Source organism: Phocoena sinus, chromosome 4, assembly GCF_008692025.1.
Source record: "Phocoena sinus isolate mPhoSin1 chromosome 4, mPhoSin1.pri, whole genome shotgun sequence".
In the NCBI taxonomy this organism is placed as follows: Eukaryota; Metazoa; Chordata; class Mammalia; order Artiodactyla; family Phocoenidae; genus Phocoena; species Phocoena sinus.
In genome coordinates, this window is record NC_045766.1 from 30,534,403 (window position 1) to 30,558,638 (window position 24,236).

Consider the following 24,236-nt stretch of genomic DNA (forward strand, 5'->3'; position numbering starts at 1 on the left):
CTGTTGATGGACACTTAGGTTGCTTCCATATCTTGGCTACTGTAAAAAATGCTGCTATGAACATTGGAGTGCATGTATCTTTTCGAATTAGTGTTTTCATTTTTTTTCAGTTATACACCCAAGAGTGGAATTGCTGGGTCATACAGTAGTTCTATTTTTAGTTTTTTAGGAACCTCCATACTGTTTTCTACAGTGGCTACACCAATGTACATTCCCACTAACGGTGCACAAGGGTTCCCTTTTCTCCACATCCTTGTCAACATTTGTTATTTGTGTTCTTTTGGATGACAGCCATTCTGACAGGTGTGAGGTGATATCTCATTGTGGTTTTAATTTGCATTTCCCTGATGATTAATGATGTTGGCCATCTGTATGTCTTCTTTAAAGGAATGCCTATTCAGGTCTTATGCCAATTTTTCAATCAGGTTTATTTTTTATTTATCTACTTTTACTTTATATGCATATTGTTATAAAAACAAAAGAAGATTAAAAAAAAAAAAACCCAGCCCTAGCACAGTGGAGATATTCTGTGTCCTGGTTGTAGTGGTGATTACATAACTGTCAAAATTAATGGAGCTGTACATATAAGAAGGTGAGTTTTACAATAAATTATACTTCAATAAACTGACTTTACACTCCAGTGTAAGCTGCAGCATCTGGTGTCTTTTCAGGGTTGCTCTTGAAGTTCATTTGAGAAAAACACTAGTGGAATATGGGAAGATGAAGAAAGAAATACAAAGAGATATTCCTTGTTGTACCTCCAAGCTTAACTATTTTACTTTCTATGTAATACTCAATAGGGGAATGAATTTGTAGCCAACAATGTTTTATTTTTTAATTTTTTATAGACATGTCTTTTTAAAAAAATTAACTTATTTTGGCTGCATTGGGTCTTCATTGCTGCGGGCGGGCTTTCTCTAGTTGCGGCGAGCGGGGGTTACTCTTCGTTGCAGTGCGTGGGCTTCTCACTGCAGTGACTTCTCTTGTTGCAGAGCACGGGCTCTAGGCACGTGGGCTTCAGTAGTTGTGGCTTGCGGACTCTAGAGCGCAGGTTTAGTAGTTGTGGCACACAGGCTTAGTTGCTCCGTGGCATGTGGGATCTTCCCGGACCAGGGCTCGAACCCGTGTCCCCTGCATTGGCAGGCGGATTCTTAACCAGTGTGCCACCAGGGAAGCCCCCAACAATGTTTTAAAATGAACTAAAGCTTCAGTTGAATTCTGTTTCTTCCTAATCTTGAATTGTAATAAAATGCATACAAGAATTCCTAGGGCTAAACAATGAAACAATCTAAATTTTCATGTAAATGTTGCCATTTATTTTGAAAGATAATACACTTTTCACTTTTATGAAATATAAAATACATTCAGATAAGCACTAAAATATGCTATTTTGTTAATGCGTAATTATAATGTGAACACCCATGTTATCACCATGTGGGTCAAGATATAGAACAATGCCGATACTCTGGAAGTTCCCTCTGTGCTACCCCAAAGTCAGTGTTCTGTAATCTCTAAACAATATAGTTTAATTTTTCCCATTTTGAATTTTACATAAATGGAATCGAACATTATGAATTTTTAATACTTTGTTTCTTTTAGTCAACATTACGTTTGTAAAATTCATACACGTCCCAGTGTGTAGTTGTTGTCCAATTACTTCCATTTGTGTGTAGGATTGTATTGTATGACTTCATCATTATTTACTTATCCATTCTATTGTTAATGGATATCTCGGTTGTTCCCAGTTTTTGGCTTATAAACAATGATACTCTGAACCGTCTTTTGCATGTATGCTGGTACCCAGTTACTCTCAGATCTTATACCCAGAGGTAGAATTGCTGAACCCCAAGATATGCCTGTCTCCCACTTTACAAGGTACTGACAAAATGATTTTCAAGTTGTACCAATTTGCATTCACACTAGAGGCAAATAATAGGGACTGTTACTCTATATCCTTTCCAACACTCAATAGTATCAGACTTCACAATTTTTTTTTTTGCCAATATTATACGTATGTACTGATCTCTAATTGTGGTTTCAATTTTCCTCTCCCAGGAAATTACTAATGAGGTTGAACACCTTTTCATATGTTTATTGATTATTTGAATTTTCTCCTTGGAGAAGTGGTCAAGTTTTTTTTTTTTTTTTTTTTTTTTTTTATGCGTTATGCGGGCCTCTCACTGCTGTGGCCCCTCCCGTTGCGGAGGACAGGCTCCGGACGCGCAGGCCCAGCGGCCATGGCTCACGGGCCCAGCCGCTCCGCGGCATGTGGGATCCTCCCAGACCGGGGCACGAACCCGTGTCCCCTGCATCGGCAGGCAGACTCTCAACCACTGCGCCACCAGGGAAGCCCTCAAGTTTTTTAAGTTCATTTTTCTATTAGGTAGACTTTTTTTTCATGTGGATTTATAGAAGTTCTTTATACATTTAGGATAAAAGCCCTTTGTATATCATATGTGCTGCAAAATATCTCCCTTCTTGGCTTGTCTTCCAATTTTTAATTTTTTAAAATATTTTATTTATTTATTTGGTTGTACCAGGTCTTAGTTGCAGCCGGTGGGCTCCTTAGTTCTGGCTCACCTGCTCCTTAGTTGCAGCTCACTGGCTGCTTAGTTGTGGCATGCAAACTCTTAGTTGTGGTGTGCATGTGGGATCTAGTTCCCTGACCTGGGATCGAATCCGGGCCCCGTGCATTGGAAGCGCAGAGTCTTAACCACTGCACCACCAGGGAAGTCCCCCAAATTTTAAGTTTAATTTATCAACTACTTTATGGATATTGCTTTTTTAAAATTGGTTAGTAAATCTTTCCCTAACCTTAAGTAATAAAGCTAGTCTCCTATTAAAAAAAAAAATCATTGTAGTTTTGCATTTCACATTTAGGTCTTTAATCCACTGGAACTGATTTTTATATGATGTGAGGTATGATTCCAATTTCATTAAAAAATATGGATATCCAATTGTCCCAGCAGTATGTATTGGAAAGATTTTCCTTTCTCCATTACTGTGCAGTGCCACTGCTGGCATAGATCAGAAGTCGGTGTGTGCATAAATCCGATTCTGAACTATTCTGTATCATAGATTTATTTGTTTATCCTGCCCCAACACTACACTGTCTTAATTACTATATTTTGTAATAGATTTCAGTATCTGATAGAGCGTGTTCCCCTCCCTCCCAGGCTTCTTCTTCAAGAAAGTCTTGGCTCTTCTAAGTTCTTTATATTTCCATGTAAATCTTAGCATCAACTTGTCAAGACCTTCCTTCCCCCTGCACACGCAAATATACAACCTTGTTAGAATTTGAATTACAGTTGCATTGGATCTATAGATCAATTTGGGAAGAATGTCATATTTTAAATACTCTTCCAATCCATGAATATTAGGTCAAATTTGTTAAATGGGTTGTTCAAATATTCTATCTTATTACTGCTTTTTTTTTTTTTTGGTCTAATAGTCCTCTCAATTATTGAGAGAAGCAGGCTAAAGTATCCCGTTATGATTATGGATTAAAATTTTTTCCCTTTTACTTCCTTGAAATTTTGCTTTATTTTTTTTGAGGCTATGTTAATAGGGGAAACATATTTTGTAACATTATACCTTCCTGGTGGATTAAAACTTCTGTCACTGTGAAGTGGTCCTCTATCTCACTGATGTTCTTTAATATTTTCATGATACATCATTTTTGTTTATTTATATTTAATCTTTTTGTATCCTTTTATTTTTTATTTATTTTATTTTACTTTTGGCTGTGTTGGGTCTTTGTTGCTGCTCACAGGCTTTCTCTAGTTGCAGCGAGCGGGGGCTACTCTTTGTTGCGGTGCGTGGGCTTCTCATTGCGGTGGCTTCTTTTGTGGAGCACGGGCTTTAGGCGCACAGGCTTCAGTAGTTGCAGCACACGGGCTCAGTAGTTGTGCCTTGTGGGCTCTAGAGCGCAGGCTCAGTAATTGTGGTGCATGGGCTTAGTTGCTCCACGGCATGTGGGATCTTCCCAGACCAGGGATCAAACCCGTGTTCCCTGTGCTGGCAGGTGGATTCTCAACCACTGCGCCACCAGGGAAGCCCCTATCCTTATATTTTAGATATAGTCTCTTGTAATCAGTATATGGTTGGAATTTTTCCTTAAAAAAGTTGTCTGACACTCTTTGTTTATTAACTGAAGCATTTACTCTATTTACATATAACTACTGACATTCCTTGACGTGTTCTATTTGTCCTCTGTTATGTGTTTTTCTTTTCCCTTATCCTTTCTTATCTTTTGGGGGGCACTTAAAGTGAATTATTCTAATTTTTTTGCTCTGCCTCTGATAGCTTGGAAGTTATACTCTCTACTTGTTATTTTTCTGGCTACCCCAGAAATTTCAGCAAGCAAACTTAATTTATCAAAGTCTGAGTTTAAACTATGTTTGCCTTTCTCCCAGACCAAGGACTTTTATAACACTATAATTGCATTTAGCTTTCTTGCCAAATCATGTACTATTTTTTCAAGTATTTTTACTCTATACTGTTTCTTGAAAGTCCTTGAGCCATTATTATTATTATTGTTTTATCAGTCAACTTTTAGTTTTATACATATATCCCATGAACGCTTTTCTTTGCTCTTCATCTTTCTTGAATCTCATACTATCCAACTACACAAAGAACATCCTTTAGAATTCCTTTTAGTCAGAGGCTACTAGTGACAAACTCTGTTTTGCCAGACCATGTCTTTTGGGGGCATATTTTAATGAAAGATATTTTAACTGGGTATAGGCTTCTAGACTGACTGTTATTTTCTTTCAGCACACAGAAGACATTATACTGGCTTCCATTGTTGCTGTTGGGAGGTTATCTGATTTCTAACTGTTCTCTTTTAAATGTAAACAGACTTCTTTTTCTCTGCTGATCTTTAGATTTTCTTTTTGTCTTTGTGCAGTTTCACTATACTGTGTCTAGGATTTATTTTTATTTTACTTTATTTTATTTTTTTAATTCATCCTGCTTGGGATTCTTAAATCTGTGAATAGGTCTCTTTTATCAGTTTTGGAAAATTATCATCCATTCTCTCTTCAGATACTGCCTCTGCCTGATTATCTTTTTCCTCTCCTTCTGGGATTCCGAACAAATACATTTTAGACCCTTCATTCTATTTTCATATTATACACACTTTTCTGTATTCCTTACCTTTTTTTGCCCCCATGTAAATTTTGGGGTAAATTTTGATAGTTTTCTTTTAACCTTTCTTTCAGGTCATTAGTTCTTTCTTTAGTTGTGTCTAACCTGCATTTAACTCTCATCTTTTAAGTTTTTATATTTTTTTGTATAGTTTTTGTATTTTTCATTTCTAAAGTTCATTTTTTTCTTTTCAATTGTATGTCCCTTTATAGTTTTCTGTTCCCTCCATATATCTTCAAGCTGATCTTTTGTTTTCATAAACATAGTTAGATTACTTCAGTTTTCGAAGTCTTTGTAGATCTTCTCTTATTGATACTAATCCTCTGAGTTTTCAATTGTGGTGTTGAGTTTCCTTGTGTTCTTAATTATTTTTCACTGTGTGCTGGTAATTGAACTTGAAAGATAATTTGTAGGAGTGATTTCAGGGCTAGATAAGCAACCTTCCTTCAGACAGGATTTGGATTTGATTCTGTCAGAACCTCAGTTCACTGCCATGCCTTAAATTCTATGTCACCCAGGAGAAACAAAACTGGTCTCAGGAGTTTAATTTCTAGGGATCTATTCTGGGGAACTATATTTAGTATAGTGTAAATTTATACACAAAGATATTGAAAGCAATGGTTAAACTATATGAAAAGGCACATAGATATTAAAATGATGTTAATGTAAGCTATGTAATATCATGGAAAAATTGTTGATAATTAAGTTAAAAGGATAAAAATTACATGTGTAATATAATTACAAGTGTTTTAACAGAAACTTATGCTTAAAAACTCTAGAACAGTGCTGTCTAATAGAACTTGTAGTGACCATAAAAATTTTCTATATCTGCCCTGCAATATGGTTGCCTTTAGTCACACACAGCTATTTAACACTTGAAATGTGGCTAGCATGACTGAAGAATTACATTTTATTTACTTATTTAATTTAAATTATTTTAAATAAGTTATTTAATTATTTTAAATTTGGATATCCATGTGGAGTATTTGTTACCATATTGGGCAGTGCAGATCTAGATAATATTGAAATATTAATAATGATTTGGGGGATGTGGGTGAGACTTCTGATGATTTTCTCCCATTCTTTTTAGTTTTCTAAAGGGTTCCAAATGTTCCTTACTATACACTGATCACATTTTAAAGTAAAAAGGCTTTAACCAAAATACCCCCTCATAAAACATATGTAAAGCATTGTTATAAAGTCTAGTATAAGTTAAAAGGCCAAGTCCATACCAATTCTTTTTGACAAATAGTTAAATGTGTCATGTAGCCACGCTGCCATATTCATCATGACAGCTTTTATAATTTTAGGTAAAACTGATTTTTAAAGAGTAGCAAATAAAAAAAATTACAAGCTAATTACCTTTCCACATGCTATCCTAGAATCACAACAAACAATGGATATATTTCTTTTGTCTAGTTGATAATCAGTTAGTTCTTCCTTAGCTGACTCTACTTCTGGAATATCCATGGGAAGTTGATAAGAAATTGTTTTAAATTGCTTTGCATCTAATGGGAAAAGAATCACATGAAATACATATATGATGTTTAAAACTTTCCAAAACCTCTCTTCTAAAATGAAATTGCAAATTCTGTTACGGATGCATTGATTCATTGGACATATTTTTAATGGAAGAAAAATGAGGACCTCCTTCTTTTGTTTAAAAAAATGAGAAATTCTCATTTGGTTGAAAGAAAAATAATGATGATTTTCATTACGTGGAATTTTCTGGCCTTAGGTTTAGTAGAAAACAGTTGAATACCAAGGGATTTTATACTAGGGGTTTCATTGAAAAAAAAAATCTTCTCTAAGTATCTTTTCAATGGCTCTGAGTCATAGAGGAGGAGCCTGAGGCTCAGAAATATTAAATAATTTATCCCCAGTTGGGCAGCCTATGAGGAGAAAAGCAAGGACATAAATCCAGAACTTCTGATTCTAAAATCGGTGCCCCTTCAGTCGTACCAGTACTACAGCTATACTGGCCAGCTGACCGATGGGGCCTGCCTATAAGAAAGGAATCTGATTTATTTTTGACAGATTTTCCATATCCTAGCTTGAAACAAAATGGAATGTGTGTTTGATAAAATGGGAGACAATGAACTCAAAAGCTCTTTCTAGCTATCTGTAAAGTGCTCTATAGATGTTGCTAATTTATTTCAATCAATAACAACAGTGAGCTGAAGACTAAAAACTTCAAAAGCCAGATGACGGAAAAGCGGGATTTTCTGAGCCATTTTGACTGATGTATTGACCAAAATGAAAAATTTTAATGTTATTTTTAGAATACGTCAATTTTTGCTCTTGGTCAAACATATGAGCTTTCTGATCTATAACATCAGTGTTAAGGAACTTACCTTCTTCAGAGGAAGTAGTCTGTTCTTTTGTTAATATTGTATAGTGTTTGGCCATTCGTCGCTCCTGTCTTCTACAAAATCAAAAAATATGATGCATAAGTCTGAAATACGTTGGAAGTTTAAAACAGTATACTATAAATGTTTACTGTTTAAACGCTATTCCTTGTTATTTTTATCTGTTATTACTTGTGAATCAAGTCATTTAATCAGTGTGCGTGTGTTTCTACTATATTTAGTGGATAGATTTCTCCAATATAGGGATTCTGAATTGCCCTGAGAATTTGAGATTGGCAAATTTCTACTCTAAGTCAGTGAGTTCACTGAGTTTCTGAAATCTTCTGACACTTACAGTGTCCACCAGGAATTGCAATAGGTTTGCTTTGGCCAATTTTTGTTTCTTCACTGGGAATGCATCTTCAAAATTATCTATTTTGAGAAAATGAGGTTCATTTTACAAAAAACTCTCTAACTAAGTGGGCCTATCTGAGTTTCAATATCAAAGGCTCACTGTTACCTCCGCAAAGCTTTTTCCTTTGCTTCGAGTCTGTCGACTTCACTGCCGTGGGCGGCATGAGGGTCAATACAGATTAATTCAGCTTTAGAGCTCTGGATTTTTTGTTTTCCCTCATAGATGTAGTCAATCAGGTTTTGGAAATAACTACAACAGGAGGTCTGAAAAACAGAGTTCATTTTCATCTCATCAGTCCTAGATGATAATTACAGGAGGGAAAAAACCCCAAAAAAATGGTAATGGGGTTTTGGATAACAATCTATCATAACAGTTTTTTGGTAACAGTTTTATTGAGATATAATTCACATATCGTACAATTCACCCATTTAAAGTATACAAGTCAATGGTTTTTAGTGTTGGGTTGGCCAAAACATTCGCTCAGGTTTTTCCATAACATTGTAGGAAAAACCCGAATGAACTTTTTGGCCAACCCAATATAGTCACAGAATTTTGCAACCATCACAACAATCAATTTTAGAAACTGAAACCTGTACCCATTCATATAAATGGAATCATACAACATGTGGTACTTTGTGACTTGCTTCTTTCACTTAGCATAATATTTTCATTTATATCGTAGCACGTATAAGTACTTCATTTCTTGTTATGGCTGCATAATATTTCATTGTATGGATACCCCACATTTATTTACCCTTTCATCAGTTGATAAATGTCTGGGTTATTTTCACTTTTTGGCTGTTATGAATCACGCTGCTGTGAACATTTGTATACACCTTTCTGGGTGGACATATGTTGTTAATTTTCTTGGGTATATACTTAGGAACGGAATTGTTTGTCGGGTTATATGGTATCTGTAAGTTTAACTTTTTGAAGGATTGCCCGACTGTTTTCCAAAGTGGCTGCATCGTTTTCTATTCCCCTTCAGCAGTGTATGAGGGTTCCAGTGTCTCTACATCCTTGTTATTATCTGTCTTTTGGGTTATAGCCATCCTAGTGGGTGTGAAATTGTATCCCATTGTGGTTATGATTTGCATTGCCCTGACGGCTAACACATCACTCTCTTAAGAATGGCAATGCAGGGAATCCTCTGGCAGTGCAGTGGTTAGGATTCTGGGCTTTCACTGCCAGGGTCCCAGGTTCGATCCCTGGTGAGTGAACTACGATCCCACAAGCCACGCAGTGCAGCCAAAAAAAGAAAAAGAAAAAGAAAGGCAATGCATTGGAAAGATGCAGAAGAAAATACTACTTATGCTTAAATTAGTGTCTATAAGTAACACTATTTCCTCCGTGAACCTGCTTTAGAACTTACATGTTCTACTAGTTCAGAACTATTGTAGTCACAGGAAAGATCCACATTGGAGAGAAATGTTCTTAGATCGCTCCCACAGAATTCACACGTGGGTGATACCTCCTCCTCTTCTCTCTTCAGAGAGGAGAAAAAAAAAATGAAGACATGCCCACAAGGAGGCCCAGAGCCTCTGAGAGCAGGCGGAGCCAGAGCCCTGGACAGGGCCAGCGAATGTCCAGTCAGACAACAGGGTTGATGAGGGATGTACAAACCTGCTTGAGAACTCCTGTCAGACAACATGAGGGCTCCCAGTGATGGTTAGTAGGGAACTTTCAGGAGTCTGAGATCCTATATCAGAAGGCACCAAGCCAGCAGGATCTGTATATTCCAGAAATGAGACATCATTTCTATTCAAGGGCTCTTAAGGGCTGGGGAGGCTGAAGTGGTGTTTTGGAGGCCTCTGTCTGGTGCAGTTCGTTGGGGTGCAGCTGAGCCCATCAGGAGCTCTGTGGGTCCTTGGGATGCCTCCTCAGTGTAAGAAGAAAGTTGCAGAAATGATTTTACTATTGACATCAGTGTCCCTTGTCGAGCAGGGGGATGTACAGTGTGTGACGAGATGTGGGACACAAAGGATAACACATATTTGATTTTGTGTAAATGGTCTAAGGTGTTTAAATACCATAAACTCTTTCAAGAAGTGTCAGCTAAGGGCTTCCCTGGTGGCACAGTGGTTGAGAGTCCGCCTGCTGATGCAGGGGACATGGGTTCGTGCCCCGGTCCGGGAAGATCCCACATGCCGCGGAGCGGCTGGGCCCGTGAGCCATGGCCGCTGAGCCTGCGCGTCCGGAGCCTGTGCTCCGCAACGGGAGAGGCCACAGCAGTGAGAGGCCCACGTACCGCAAAGATAAATAAATAAATAAAAATTTAAAAAGAAGTGTCAGCTAAGAAAAAGTCTTGACATTACTATGTAGGCCACTGTTTAGAATGCTCAACTTTCTAAAATAAATTAGAGTCCTTTCTGAAGGGAAGCCCCAGTTGGGGCACCACATTCTCCTATCTGTGCTGTGAAGGTAATCCAGGAGGGGAGGGGAGGCTAGGGAACACAAGAGGAGGCTGGGAGTTACGGGCGCAGGTGACTCAGTGAGGGGTGGATGCACTATGGCCCTCTTAGTGATCTGAGGTCATGGCTGTGACTACAGAGGCTCCTGGCAGGTGAGCAGCCAAGCCTTGGCACAGGCCTCCAGGAAAAGACCCAGATCATGACTTGCATGTCGTGAAACCACCAGGGCACCTGTAGTTACCATGGAAACCATTCTCCGAGCCTGGCAAAATGACCGCCCTGGGGCCAAAGGGTGACTGAGATGGCCGGTGCAGCCAGGGACCCTAGAGTACAGTCCAGTATAATTAGGCCATGGAAAGTACCCGATAATAAGTACTGTACATCGCTGAAAGCAGAACACTCAGGGAGGAAAGCCTTGTGAGAGAGAGATGGTGATGACGGATCCAGGACAGCTACCAAATGATGGAATGGGCAGGAAGAGCTTGGCAACGCCAGGCCAGCTACAGACTGTGCCACCAGCATCTCGGTAGTGAACTCCTCTGCCCATGGCCCCTTCACCCCTTCACCCCTTCACCTGGGGGCGAAGTAAGTAAAGATGCTTCAAAAGACATGAGTGGGGTTGGAATTTCTACCTCAAGAGGGTGTGGCTGAAGAGGAGAGCTGGCCAACCAGCTGCTGCTGCCCCTGAACTAGACCAGTGTCCAGGCCCATCTCAGAAGACCTGAAAGGTTGGCCCAGGGATGCAGGGGGAGCCAGCCCTGTCCAGGGGCCGGTGTAGGGACAGCTCTGTGGAAGGAAGTCCCCAAGGCCTTCCTCATGTTCAGGCGCATCTCTGGGTGTCAGGGGAAGAGAGCTCAAGAAACTTCCTGGATACAAGCCTTTGTGCTTCAGAAAAAGGAAGGTGCTACGTTTGAAGAAAGAATTGCAGCCTGAAGAGTCTATAAGGTGACCATAAAATTTAGAAACCTGGGCAAATATAAACAGTAAATGTTGACTCATATTACGTTACGTGACGTATTTAATGTATCACCAGGCATTAGAATCACATAGTTCAACGTGCTGCACAAAATGACAATGAACACCAACCACATTGGTGCATCCACACGGCATTCCCGTCGACTCCTGCACACACATCTGTGCTGTCCTGCCTCACATGATTGGTGTCTCTTATTTCAGTGAATAAGCCTGTACCTTTAGTGTACCCCAAAAGAAGTAATCAAGGAGGTTCCAGTCTGGGGAGTGTGCAGCTCTCTCCACATGGCCATGCCGTGCAAGTTTGGAAATAATCATACCACCGGTCAGTCCCTTACCTCTGTGGCAAAGCAGGGTGGTTTGTATCCTGTTGGAATTACTAAGGTGACCTCTCCCTTGCCCATTGAATGCAGACATTAATTGGTCACTTAATGTGATCAAATACAGCTGACGTTCACCTGTGCTGCCAGGCCTTATGACCACTGTTATAGGTTGAGTTGTGCTCCCCCAAAGGTTCTGTTGAATTTCTAACCCCTGGTACGTGTGAACGTGGCCTGACTTAGAAACGGGGTCTCTGCAGATGTAATCAAGTTAAGATGAGGTCATTAGGGTGGGCGCTAATCCAATATGACTGGTGTCCTTGGAGAAGAGGGACATTTGGACAGAGACACACAGAGCGTGCTGGGACAACCAAGGCAGAGATTGGAGTGATGCAGCCGCAAGCCAAGGAATGCCAAGGATTGACGGCCACCACCAGAAGCTCAGAAGAGGCAAGGAGGGACTCTCCCCTCCAGGTTAGACTTGCTGACACCTTGATTTTGGACTTCCAGCCTTCAGAACTGTGAAACAATACTTTTCTGTCGCTGTAAGCCACCTAGTTACTGGTATTTTGTTCCAGCAGCCCTAGGAAACGAATACAGCCACCCTAAGTGCTATTCCAAGTAAATGTGCTCCTTGCCTTTTGTTGGTAGAAGGATTCACTGTCTTTTGTGCAGATCACCATGTGGCTTTTTATACCACTTATTACAGTAAAAGCAAAAAGAAATATAAATGAAAATTACCTTGAACTTAATGCCTAAATTGGAACTCTCTTGTTTGAATGTGAGAATAGATGGTGGCCCGATGCTGGGTAGTGTTCTCAGAGAGGGCTCAAAAAGTGTTATGAAGTCTTCCTTAAACTAAATTTTAAAAAGAGGGAGAAAGAAAAAAATTGAAGATTGAATAAGTGATTTTTACCATGAGTTCAGTGTACTAGTTGGACTGATAAACATTTCTTACCTCCAGCTCACATAAAATATTTAGTTCTGGCTCTTCTGGGTTAATTACCCATTTTGCTGAAGACAAAAAGACAGATTTAGAAGGAATGTTTGAAAACTTTATGCAGTGTATTCCATTTTCTCTAGTTTGAAGATCCTAGCCCATGACACACACTCACTCACATACACACACACACGCACACACGTGCTGTCTAAATGCCCTGAAACCCTACCTTCACCACCTTCTTGCATATACTTTTAGGGGAGCTCTTTTGTAAAGGGGTTGGACACCATCCAAGTTAAGGCTGGTTCCCTAAGGGCAGTTTGCCTTTGCCAGCAGAGGGGATGATGCCAAACATCCAGTTACCTCTTAATTTAGAAGGTAGATTTTCAGGTTCATCTTCCTTCTTTACAGAGGGCACTTCCTTCTCTGTAAAAAGAGTGTACATTTGTCATCAATCCTGACAAAGGATGAAAGGAGTCTAATAGAAAAGAAAATATGCCTCTTGGAAAAATAAGTGCCCATTTTGTGTTTTATTTTTAATTTTTTTCCCAAATAACATTTTGTCAACAGTAAGTAACAAACAGAGAAGACTCACCACTAATGAATCACATTAAAAAATGCTTCCTTGCTTCTTTTTAGTCTTAGAATGTTACACGAATGCATATTTTATTTGATTATAATCATGGTTTGCAGACCCTTTTGTGTTCTGCCTTTTAAAATTACTGTTCTGTCTAATTTATGACTGTTATTCTGCAGAAGATTTTTCAGGGAGAAGAGTGCTGGCGTGGGGTGAGAGGGCGGTTCCGAGTTCAAGACAGTGAACTAAACCACCAGAATAATTCCCTCTGCAGATTCCAGGGCAGTACTGGAAATGGGGACAACAGCCATCTATCAACACACGAGCCTCTTGGAGTAAATATCTGGAAAGGTAAGCAGACAGGACTGGGATTATGAAAAACCAATCAGAACAACCTACAATGAGACAGAGGTGAAGGGAGAGGGCAGACCCATTTTCCCTGTGTAGCCGGGACTGGTGCTGGAGAAAGAGATGGGCTTCAGAAAATGACATGCTTCATATGTTGAGTACCTGAACAATTAAAAAATACGTTTTGGGCATTTTGCCCAACAGGAATACCAGCACAGGTATTAAAAAACAAACAAACGAATGAACAAGACTTTCATTAAGGCATTATTTGTCGTAGGGAAGAGGTCAAAACACAAAACCAAACCAAACCAAACAACCCTGCAACATCTAACAATCAGATGTATTACATAAGTCACAGTAACTGTAGGTATATAAGGCAATACTACATAGTCATTTCAAGGAATTAGATCAATATTTCCTGACATGGAAAGATGTCCCTGATACACTGCTAAGTAAAAAAAATTAGAGATAAAACTGCTGTTATTCACAGGAAATGTAATTGTCTAGTGGACTTTTAACTGATAAAATATTAGAATAAGAAAGTTCAGCAAGGGAATCAGATACAAGATTAATGCATTGAAATCAATAGTTTTCCTATACATTGACAATAACCAATTAGAAAATATAATAGGAAAAAAAAGATTCCAATTATTACATCAATAAAAGACAACTGTAAAACACCTAGGAATAAACTAATAAGAGGTGCCTATCAGTTCTCTGTTAAAAAAAACCTACAAAAAAAGATATGAAAAAATTGAAAAGGTACATTAGGTTCCTGCTGTTAAAGTAATCAAACAAGGAAGCCATTAGATGAGGGGGCTCTAATGCCTTGGTAGCCAATCGTAAGCAGAGTGAAACCTAAGCCAGAGTCAGTTCCTCAAGGTTAATGCCTCAAGGTTAAGAACAGCTCATAGCAAACAGCCAACCGGGCTTTCCCAAATACAGTTAAGTCCTCTACACACGAACCTTCGAACTGCGAACTTTCAAAGATATGAACGTGCGTTCTCACGTCCAATCACGTAAATTAGTTCACGTGTCTGGCGTACATTGTCACGTGCATGCACCCTCTACAAGTGGTTGTGCTTTTGTGTACTTTACTGTACAGTACTGTTGGCTGTGCAACACGAGGAGCTGACTAATGAAGACCTGATGGAATTGGAGGCCCAGAGAAAGGACAAAGAGAGACAAGAGGAAGGAGAAGTAACTGAAGAACCGAAGAGATTCACGACGCAGGAGATGGCAAGGGGATTTTCTTTATTTGAGGAGGCGCTGTTAGCTTTTGAGGCATAGGATGGTACACGAAGGTTGCGGCAGCCGTTCAGAATGCAATCCAGTGCTACCATGTCATCTATGACAAGAAAAAAAGAGCTACTACCCAGACATCGCTGGATCCTTTTTTCAAGAGGGTAGGTAGAACTGAATCTGGCAAGGAACCAGAACCTGTGCCATCCATGTCTGGCATGAGTGAAATTGCAGCTTGCTTTCCATCTCCTATCGCTGACGACCCTTCAGCTCTACCATCTCCCACCCCTTCGCCCTCTTCCAGTCAGTAACTCTTCTTGCCTGTTCACTCGACGCCAGCCCCTGGATGCCAGCTGTTGTGCTGTACCACTGTACTTTTCAAGGTGCTGTACTGTGAGATTAGACATGGTTTCTTTATTTTTTTGTTTGTTTTTCATGTATTATTTGTGTGAAAAGTATTATAAACCTATTACAGTACAGCACTATATAGCCGATTGTGCTAGTTCGGTACCTAGGCTAACTTCGTTGGACTTCGAACAAATTGGACTTATGAACACGCTGTCGGAATGGAACTCGTCCGTATGTAGGTGACCTACCGTAATGCAACCTCGAGCAATAGCTATAGTCAAATGATTTCCTTGCTTTGCTCCCACGACTTCTCTATAAAAACCTCTCCTTAGCTCTTGTCTGTGGACATAACCACTTCTGCTTTGGCGCTGCCTGTTTCCAATCCACATCTGCTCAAATAAACTCTTAAAAATTGGAAAATGCCTCAACTTATCTTTGAACGCTGCAGAGCAAGACCAAAGAATCAACTTGTCAAACTCCACTGAAAAACTTCATCACAATTACATTGAATATATAGATTAATTTGGGAATAATTAATGTTTTTAATATTAGGTTTAATATTATATTAATATTTATTTTTTTTATTTTTTTTATTTTTTTTATTTTTGGCTGCATACGGTATTTTTGTTTTTTTCTTTTTGGCTAAGTTTGGTCTTTGTTGCTGCGCTCAGGCTTTCTTTAGTTGCAGTGAGCAGGGGCCACTCTTGGTTGCAGTGCATGGGCTTCTCATCGCGGTGGCCTGTCTTGTTGCGGAGCACGGGGTCCAGGTATGCAGTCTCAGCCGTTGTGGCTCGCAGGCTCCGGAGTGCAGGCTCAGCAGCCGTGGTGCACGGGCTTCGTTGCTCCACGGCATGTGGGACCTTCCCGGACCAGGGCTCGGACCCGTGTCTCCTGCATTGGCAGGCGGATTCTTAACCACTGCGCCACCAGGGAAGCCCTATATTAATATTTAATATTAATTATACATCTAATTTTTTAAAAATTTATTTATTTATTTATTTTTGGCTGTGTTGGGTCATCGTTTCTGTGTGAGGGCTTTCTCTAGTTGCGGCGAGCGGGGGCCACTCTCCATCGCGGTACGCGGGCCTCTCACTATCGCCACCTCTCTTGTTGCGGAGCACAGGCTCCAGACACGCAGGCTCAGTAGTTGTGGCTCACGGGCCTAGTTGCTCCGTGGCATGTGGGATCTTCCCAGACCAGGGCTCGAACCCGTGTCCCCTGCATTGGCAGGCAGATTCTCAACCACTGTGCCACCAGGGAAGCCCAAATTTTTAATTTTTATGTTAGATTGTGTCACTCCTCTGTGCAGACCCTCCAGTGACTTCCCACTTCATTCTCATTGAGTAAGATTTGGTCCTCATTGTCTCTCTGATTTTATCCCGTAGGGCTCACCTCCTTACTTACCCCACTGCAGCCAAGCTGGCTGCCTCCTTGTTCTAGAAGGAAGCACTTGTTCTTCCCTGTGCCTGGAACACTCTTCCCCCAGAGATCATTATCACTCTCTCTCCTCCTTGAGGTCTTTACTCAAATATTTCAGCTTCTCAGTGACGATTTCCCTCAGCATCCTGGGTAAGCTTGTACCCATCTACCCAACATTTCCCATCCCTCTCCCTGCTTTATTTTCCTCCTTAGCATTTACATTATGTAAGATATTGTGCATTTACTTACTTTGTGTATCATTTATCTCATTATTACTTCCATCTCCCACACTTTAATAGAAGACCATTGAGACAGGGGGTTTGTCTGCTTTATTCATTGCTGTTACCTTAGAACAGGAAACTGACCTATGACAGGTGCTTGGTGTGTGCTCAATCAACATCTCATGAATAAGTGATATAACATAAAACAATAAAATTGAAAGGAAAGGCTGTTCATAACGATCACTTCTGAGGAATATACTGGGATAAGTTAAAAACTTAATGTTTACATTATATTTTTCTTAATGGTTTGATGTTTTAAAAACGGCACGCATGTTACTTCTATAATAAAAAATAAAGATGTGTTTCAAAATATGATGGCAGATTATTTCTTGATGTGAACACAGGTGCTACCATTTATTAAAGGCTCAGTGCCAAGGAGTTTAAATGTTGAGTTTCATTTTGATCGTCGTAACAGTCCTGTTACAGAAGGATTATTAAGGCCAACAGAGAAAGAAACAGAGTCAATGAGGTTAAGTGACTTGCCCAGTTGTCATGGTGTTAGTTTGTTTGGGGGCTGGGATTCAATCCTAGCTCTCCTGGCCATCTACACCAGTGCCCTTTCCAGTGTACAATCCCATGTCCCAGCAAAAGCTAAAAAACCAAACTACTCACTCGGCTGCTGCATACCTGACAGTTCTTGAAGCCAACTTTCTTCTGTTTGTACTGATGTTGAAATTCTTGGATACAGGTTGTGATAGACAGCCCTGAAATTTAGACAAAATGTTAGTTTTCAGTATACCTATAGAGTTGTTAACAGTTCTTCTAAATCTAGTACATTTAACAATCAAATAACAGATGTTCTCAGAAGATCCTGGTTTCTTTTTCCTTTGAAATCTTTTCTTCCGTTCTTATGTCTTCAGTAAAGTCAGGCACAGTGTGCTTGCATCATATCTGTTCTTTGCAAAGCACTCCTCTCTCAATCCTGGAGGCTCCCAATACCGTATTATTTCTCTCACGGAGTAAATTACTACCCCTCTATCTGTGCTGTGTGTTGGTGGTGGTGGCGGCGATGATGGTATGTGTGTTTAAACATTTACTTGAATTTAAATTAGAACGCGTTTGTTCATTTTAAAATAGCTTTAAAATAATCCAAGCTCTTTTTAAAGGGCTGAAGTTAAATGCGTTGTAATTAAGCAATCTGTATTCTTTCCACAAGTAGTTTAACCAGTTAGTTACATGATAGGAAGCAGGAATTTATTGACTTTTAAAGTAAACAATACCTATTGCTTTTCAAGTTCCTTTGCCTCTTTGAATTTCAATTTTTTTTGCCATAGTTTGCTGGCTCTTCTAAAATTATCAAACAAAATTTCCCAAATAATTTAGTCAACTTCCGGATTGTCACTTTTTCACCTTTCTCAGTTCTCTTATGTCTCCACCTTCCTTTTTTGGTGCTTTGTTCCTTGAAACATTGTGTGTTGAGAACTCCTCTGCAGAAGCCACCTGAACAAGTGTCTGGGGGAGTCCTGATTGTCTAAGTTCCCATGGAAAAAAGTTATGGGACCAAGAGTAAAGGAACATTGACGAGCAATCCCTAGACAACATTTTACATTTCAGTGTTTTCCCAATACAGTAGTTAACAAAATCAATACATAACTCATCTAGGTCTCTGCCTCCCTTGAACCAACATGAAAGATTGTTTCTGAAATTCTGTGTAAAGATGGCAGACATTGGAGCATAAGAACAAAATTAACGTTTCCTGAGAACTTACTGTGTTGTAGTAGATACATAGTAGTTGCTTTACTTACATTACTTCATTTATCTTTACAAAAACCAATCAAGGTAGGAATTAGTATACCCTGTCCTTTTTTAAAAAATTTTTTATTGGAGTATAGTTGATCTACAATGTTGTGTTAGTTTCAGGTGTACAACAAAGTCAATCAGTTATATATATACATATTTCCACTTTTTTTTTTTTAGATTCTTTCCCCATATTGGCCATTACAGAGTATTGAGTAGAGTCCCCTGTGCTATACAGCAGGTAGTATTCCTTTTCTATAGGCAAGGAAATCGAGGCTCTGTGGGGCCCTCTCAAAATCAAACATGGCCGAGGCAGATGGGGCCCAGACCTATTTGGCTCCAAAACCTGTGTTTCTCCAGATTCATCTGCCTCCTAAAGTTTGCCCCAGAATAGTAATAGGGCAATTAAAAGTAGAAATGGAGCCAGTATTGGTTGCATTTCTGTTTCCTTTAAGGACAGATTTCCTTAAAAACACAATCTCACCAAATTCACCAGAGAATGCTTTGAAGTACAGAAGAAGCATCTTCTTAGGAAGATTTATGAGGAGAAATTAAGAATTTGATTTAGGAAAGATAAGTTCCGATATGATAGAAAGTCCAGGTCAAGATGGCACCTGAACACGCAGTTCTCCCCTTCCTTCCAAGATCTTATTGAACTAACAAACACTTCAAACCCACAAACAAGCAATAGCCCTGGAAAACAAGCAAGAGCAGTGTCATCAGTAGACAAGTAATATTGAAGAAGTCCTCGAAAGAAAATACATGGCCTCAGGTTGATGGAAAACTAGAGCAGAGACCGCCACAGCTCAAGATAAGAGACATAAGTAAAGTTCTTCCAAAGGGAACTCCTGAGAAGCTCCTAGCCCAGACTCGACCAAATGCACAGGGGAGGGGGCTGGAGATGGTCATCAGGGTAGTTCAAGGAGTGAACGTGGAACAGCTGGCCAGTCAGACCCCTTCCTCTCCTCTTACACAGGGCAGTTGGCAGCAGTTGTGTTCATTTCCAGATGAAGCCCAAAGAACTGGTTTCTAAAAAGCCTGCCTGGGGAAGTTTTAGGTCTGAAAGAGAAGGAGAGCGCAAGATGAGTTACTCAGGACCTACCCAACAGGCTTGGGTGAAAGAGGAGGAAGGGAGAGTCCCATGAAAGAAATACATGAGGAACTCCAGCCACACAGTAAAGTGTCCTTATCATAACTAGTAATAGTGGGCTTACCCACCTTGCCTGCTCCCTGCTGACACCCCACAGGAAGCTGGCTGTGACTGCCCTACCCACCCACGCAGGACTCACAGTCAACATTCCCCTGCCAGCCCAGTCAGGAAACAGAACTACTTGGCTGCAGGACTCCTATCCTAGTTTCAGCTACCTATCAGTCATTCATTGATAAATACAATTGGATAACCAAGGATTACCAGTCACTTAAGGACAATCCATAGCGTGGAATAGAAGGACCAAGAAAAACAAACGGAACAAGTGATCTTGAAAGAAAAAAGAAGAAATACAAAGAACAAAGGAGAACTTTAGTATTTTATAACAGTACCCTCAAAGAGATTTAAACACACACACACACCTCTTCAGAGAGTAAGAATCGGTTCTTGGAAATTACATGGATCCCCCAATAAAAAATTCTGTACAAAGGCTACATCGTAGCATGTAAACACCAAGAATCTTGAAGATATCCAGGAAGTCCAACAGCCAGCTAATAGCAGTTCCAAAGGAAAGAATAGAGAAAATGAAGGGGAGGAAATAAATATTAGAAGGGTTTGAAAATCAGACTGATCAGCAATACTAGATACTAGAAGGCAATGAAGCAATGTCTTCGGAGCTCTGAGGGGAAACGGTTTTAAACCTATTCTTTTATTCCAGGTTATATTATTAATAAAGTATGAGGGCAAAAGGAAGAAATTTCAAGACAGGCGAGAACTCAGAAATTTGACTGTGCATGAGATCAATATGAAATAATTACCTGGGGAGTTTCTCCAGCAAAAAGAAAAGGAATAAAAGAAAGAAAACAATATGGAAAACAAGAAAGTATGGCCGTTGAGCCCAACTCAGAAAAATTGAAGACAACTAAAAACAACTGAGAGTTGAGAAGTTCTTCAGACATAGGATTTCATTTTCTTGTGCATGAATGCAGCCACATCATTGGGTTCTTAGCAGGAAATTGTGAGTATTGGTTATTGGTCTTCAATTTTCAGAATCAACTTGTACCCAAAGCACTAAGAGCTAGTTATAATTACAAAATATGCAAACACTATAAAACTTGGTAAAGTAATATGACTTTATAGGACTATATATTTTAATAAAGTCTGTTACATAATTTGTTAATTGGGAGAGGAAAGGGTGAGAGGAGAGAGAGAAGGAAGTAGAAGTGCATTAAGGTGTTAATTCCTCAAAATAGAGCTAATAGTTACTCAAATTGATAAACCAAGAAGTAGAGGTTTAAATACTTTAAAGTCCTAAAGGTTAGAAAATGTAAAAATAATCTAACTACTGAAAATGGAGAGGAGGGAAGTAGTGTGTTACGTTCCTCAGCTTTCATGGTGGGAAGTCAGTACTTATGTCAAAAATTAATAAATCAAGGAATGAAAATATGCTATTTAAATTATACTGGAAACAAAACAAACTGTTAACAATATGTTAACTCCGCTGAGTGGAAGTGGGAGCAGAGAAGGGTACAGAAATTTTAAAATTTATAGCTTTGTCTACTTTAATGTTTTAACCATGTACATATATTATCTTTTATTAAAATGTTGACTTGGATAAATAAAAACATATTAGTGGGGCAGAACAATTCTCTTTCTGCTTAAAAATGGAAATTTGCTTATAAAAGCAAAACTTAGGTGAACAATAATGTGAGATTGTGGACCCATGTTTGGTGTGAGGTTTCAGGGAAGACTGATGAAGATGTTCCAGATGTGTTTCTCTGGTGTCTTCCTATTATAGTTAGAAGTGCTTGGAGGCTAATAGCAATAACAACAAGAAAAAGAAACCGTACTTTCCACTCTCCACCACAGGTGTCCCTGATCACTCCTAAATTTAGCCAATAGAGACTTATGTCCTAAAGCCTCATAGCACTTACTGTTGTGCACATGACATTTATGATTTCATGCTATATTAGTAAGTAGACATGTCATCTCTACAGGTAGATAATAAGCCGGTGATGGGCAGGGACCCTATCTATCTCCTCCAATAGTGTAGATTAAAAAACACCTTTTTGAATAAATTGGTTGTAAATGCCCTGGATGATTTTACTCTACTTCCTGACATGTTTATTCCAAAAGTAAACATCATCAGCTTCAAAAAATAATAATATAGAACACTGAAAACAATTTCTTACCTATCTAAATTCGTTTCAGACACGTCTTTTTTAAATGTCTGAAGTATTTTAGGAAAACCTGTTGAATGAAACATTAAACAATTTAGCCATTCCCTTTAAATCAGTGGCTCTCAAAAGGACAATTTTGCCCCCCAGGAAACATTTAGCAACGTTTAAAGACATTTTTGATTGTCACAAAGCCCGGTAGGGGCTAACTGGCATGGTCAGAAGTGGAGACCAGGGATGCTGCTAAACATCCTGTAGTCCATCCAACTGCCCTCAACCCACGCGGCCCCAACAAAGAATGATCCTGACCAAAATGTCAATGCTGGGAGATGGACAAATCTACTGTAAGTAACTGCTGTGCCTCTCTTTTTAAGGAAGTGGCTGGAGTGGTTTCAGTCCAGGAAGTTAAGCACAAAAGTGAATTATTTTTGGCTGGGCTGTTTCAGTAGCAGAGCGCCCTTAAAGCACTACTTCTTCTTCAGGAGTGGGGCGCGCGCGCGCGCGCGCGTGTGTGTGTGTGTGTGTGCGCGCGCGCGCGCTCGTGTTTGAGGGGGGCGGCGGGGGGAGAGAATGAATGTAAGAGGACGCGGTCACTGAATGCACGAAGTGTTATAAAATGAGCACTCCGTACAGCACTGCCTGTTTCCAGTTTGACGAGGCTCAACTGTGGACCATCACAACCGCTCAGCCAAGACTTCAGTGTCTTGAGGGACTGAGATAAGGGTGTGTGTGAAGTCTTGTGTGTATTTGGAAACAGACTGGCGGGTAGACGGAGGCTCTAGAGGAGTTGGACCTGCTCTCCGCTAGGGACAGGGAAGCCTTCGAGGAACGGGTTGGGCGGGCCGGGGAGCGGTACTTTTTGGGGAGGAGGTGCTGGAGGGTGCACTTTCGCTGGCCACCGGCGTCTGGCTCCACTTCAGGCTCGGCGTTCGGCTGAGCGTCGGCGTCGGGCTCAGGCTGGGGCTGACTACGCTGGCTAAGCGGGGACGAAAGGCTTTCCATTCTTCCTCAGTGCCATCTCCGAAGGCCAAAAGCTTCCATAAGGACTCCTCGCTGAACCCCGCATCCTGGTCCGCCGCCGCCGCGTCCTCCTCGTATTCCTCCTCGGGCTTTTTGAAGCGGTGATGCGAGTGCATGTTGGCCGCGGCGGGCGGGAAGCGGGATCGCGGCCAGCGCAGGGGACACCGGCGGGTCCAGGCCTGGGGCGCTCGAGGCCTCCTGTGCGTCCGTCTCCCTGGGCAACGGCCGGCCGCGCGGCCCCCGAGTCTGGAGATTAAAGTCGCAGGACCCTTCAGGCCGGAGGACTGGCGCTGCGGGGGGAGGGGCGGAGAGGCACGGAGCGACAGTGGGGGGAACTAGGACCACTGAAAGCTCCTTTCGCACCTGCTCTCCGGAGTCTCGGAGAACCCTAGCGGCTTGCCGTGAACTGATCTTCCTTTCCAATCTCTCTCAGCTCCTTTGGAGCCAGTCTTTCGAAATTTTTTTTTTTTTTTTTTGCGGTACGCGGGCATCTCACCGCTGTGGCCTCTCCCGTTGCGGAGCACAGGCTCCGGACGCGCAGGCTCAGCGGCCATGGCTCACGGGCCCAGCCGCTCCACGGCATGTGGGATCTTCCCGGACCCGGGCACGAACCTGCGTCCCCTGCATCGGCAGGCGGACTCCCAACCACTGCGCCACCAGGGAAGCCCTTTCAAAATTTTTTAAAATATGGAGGTATGGTCGACTTACAATATTATATTAGTTTCTAGCGTACAACATAATGATTTCAATATTTTTGTAGACCATACTCCATTTAATTTTATTATAAAATATTGGGGAGCCAGTCTTTTTTTTTTTGGACAGGGGAGGGGGCGTGGCTGCTAGCTATGGGCACCCGTAAGGCCTCTTGGTAGTGCTGATGCCGGCGTTTGGATGCTTGCTGGAGCTTACAATAAAACTTTATTTACAAAAGCTGGCACTGGTCCTTGGTCGTAGTTTGCTGGCTTGGTTTTTTAAAACACTGCCTTAAATGTTGTTTATCTTGATTAGTGAGATTTTTGATGCCACTTACATTTTGCGACCGAGGTGAGTGCCTTGCTCTAGTCCAGGGCCTGATTGATGCTTGTTTCATTCATCCATCCAGGAGGTGGAAAAAGCTTGAGGCATCTGGCCACCAAGGCATCTCCTGCGTCTTTCTGGGGCTTTGTTTTCAGCTCATTGTACTTGTTACCCCCGGAGCCAGAAACCAGCTCGGGTTTGGCTGCTCATTGCTCAAAAGTCGATGGTCAAGAAGCAAGGGTAGGTGGAAAAAGAAAGGGGCTTTGTTCAGGAAGCTGGCAACCTGGGGAGGTGGCGAACTAGTGTCCCCCAAACCATCCCCCAATGGCCAGATCAGAGTGCAAGAGCCTTTAAAGGAAAGCTCCAAGG

General features: G+C 40.8%; 1 protein-coding gene across 1 annotated transcript in view; it reads right to left on the reverse strand.

Annotated features, from left to right (window-relative positions):
* ERICH6 (glutamate rich 6) overlaps positions 1-22,966 on the reverse strand; it is a 34,804-nt gene extending 11,838 nt beyond the window's left edge. Inside the window, exons 1-10 of the mRNA XM_032629381.1 lie at positions 22,687-22,966; positions 21,846-21,903; positions 17,382-17,473; positions 12,918-12,980; positions 12,573-12,628; positions 12,356-12,472; positions 9,284-9,397; positions 8,017-8,174; positions 7,503-7,573; positions 6,511-6,656 (exon numbers count right to left, since the gene is read on the reverse strand). Of these exons, the coding sequence (XP_032485272.1) occupies positions 6,511-6,656; positions 7,503-7,573; positions 8,017-8,174; positions 9,284-9,397; positions 12,356-12,472; positions 12,573-12,628; positions 12,918-12,980; positions 17,382-17,473; positions 21,846-21,903; positions 22,687-22,966 (1,155 nt within the window). The remainder of the gene's footprint in view (positions 1-6,510; positions 6,657-7,502; positions 7,574-8,016; positions 8,175-9,283; positions 9,398-12,355; positions 12,473-12,572; positions 12,629-12,917; positions 12,981-17,381; positions 17,474-21,845; positions 21,904-22,686) is intronic.
* Between the last annotated feature and the right edge of the window lie 1,270 nt (positions 22,967-24,236).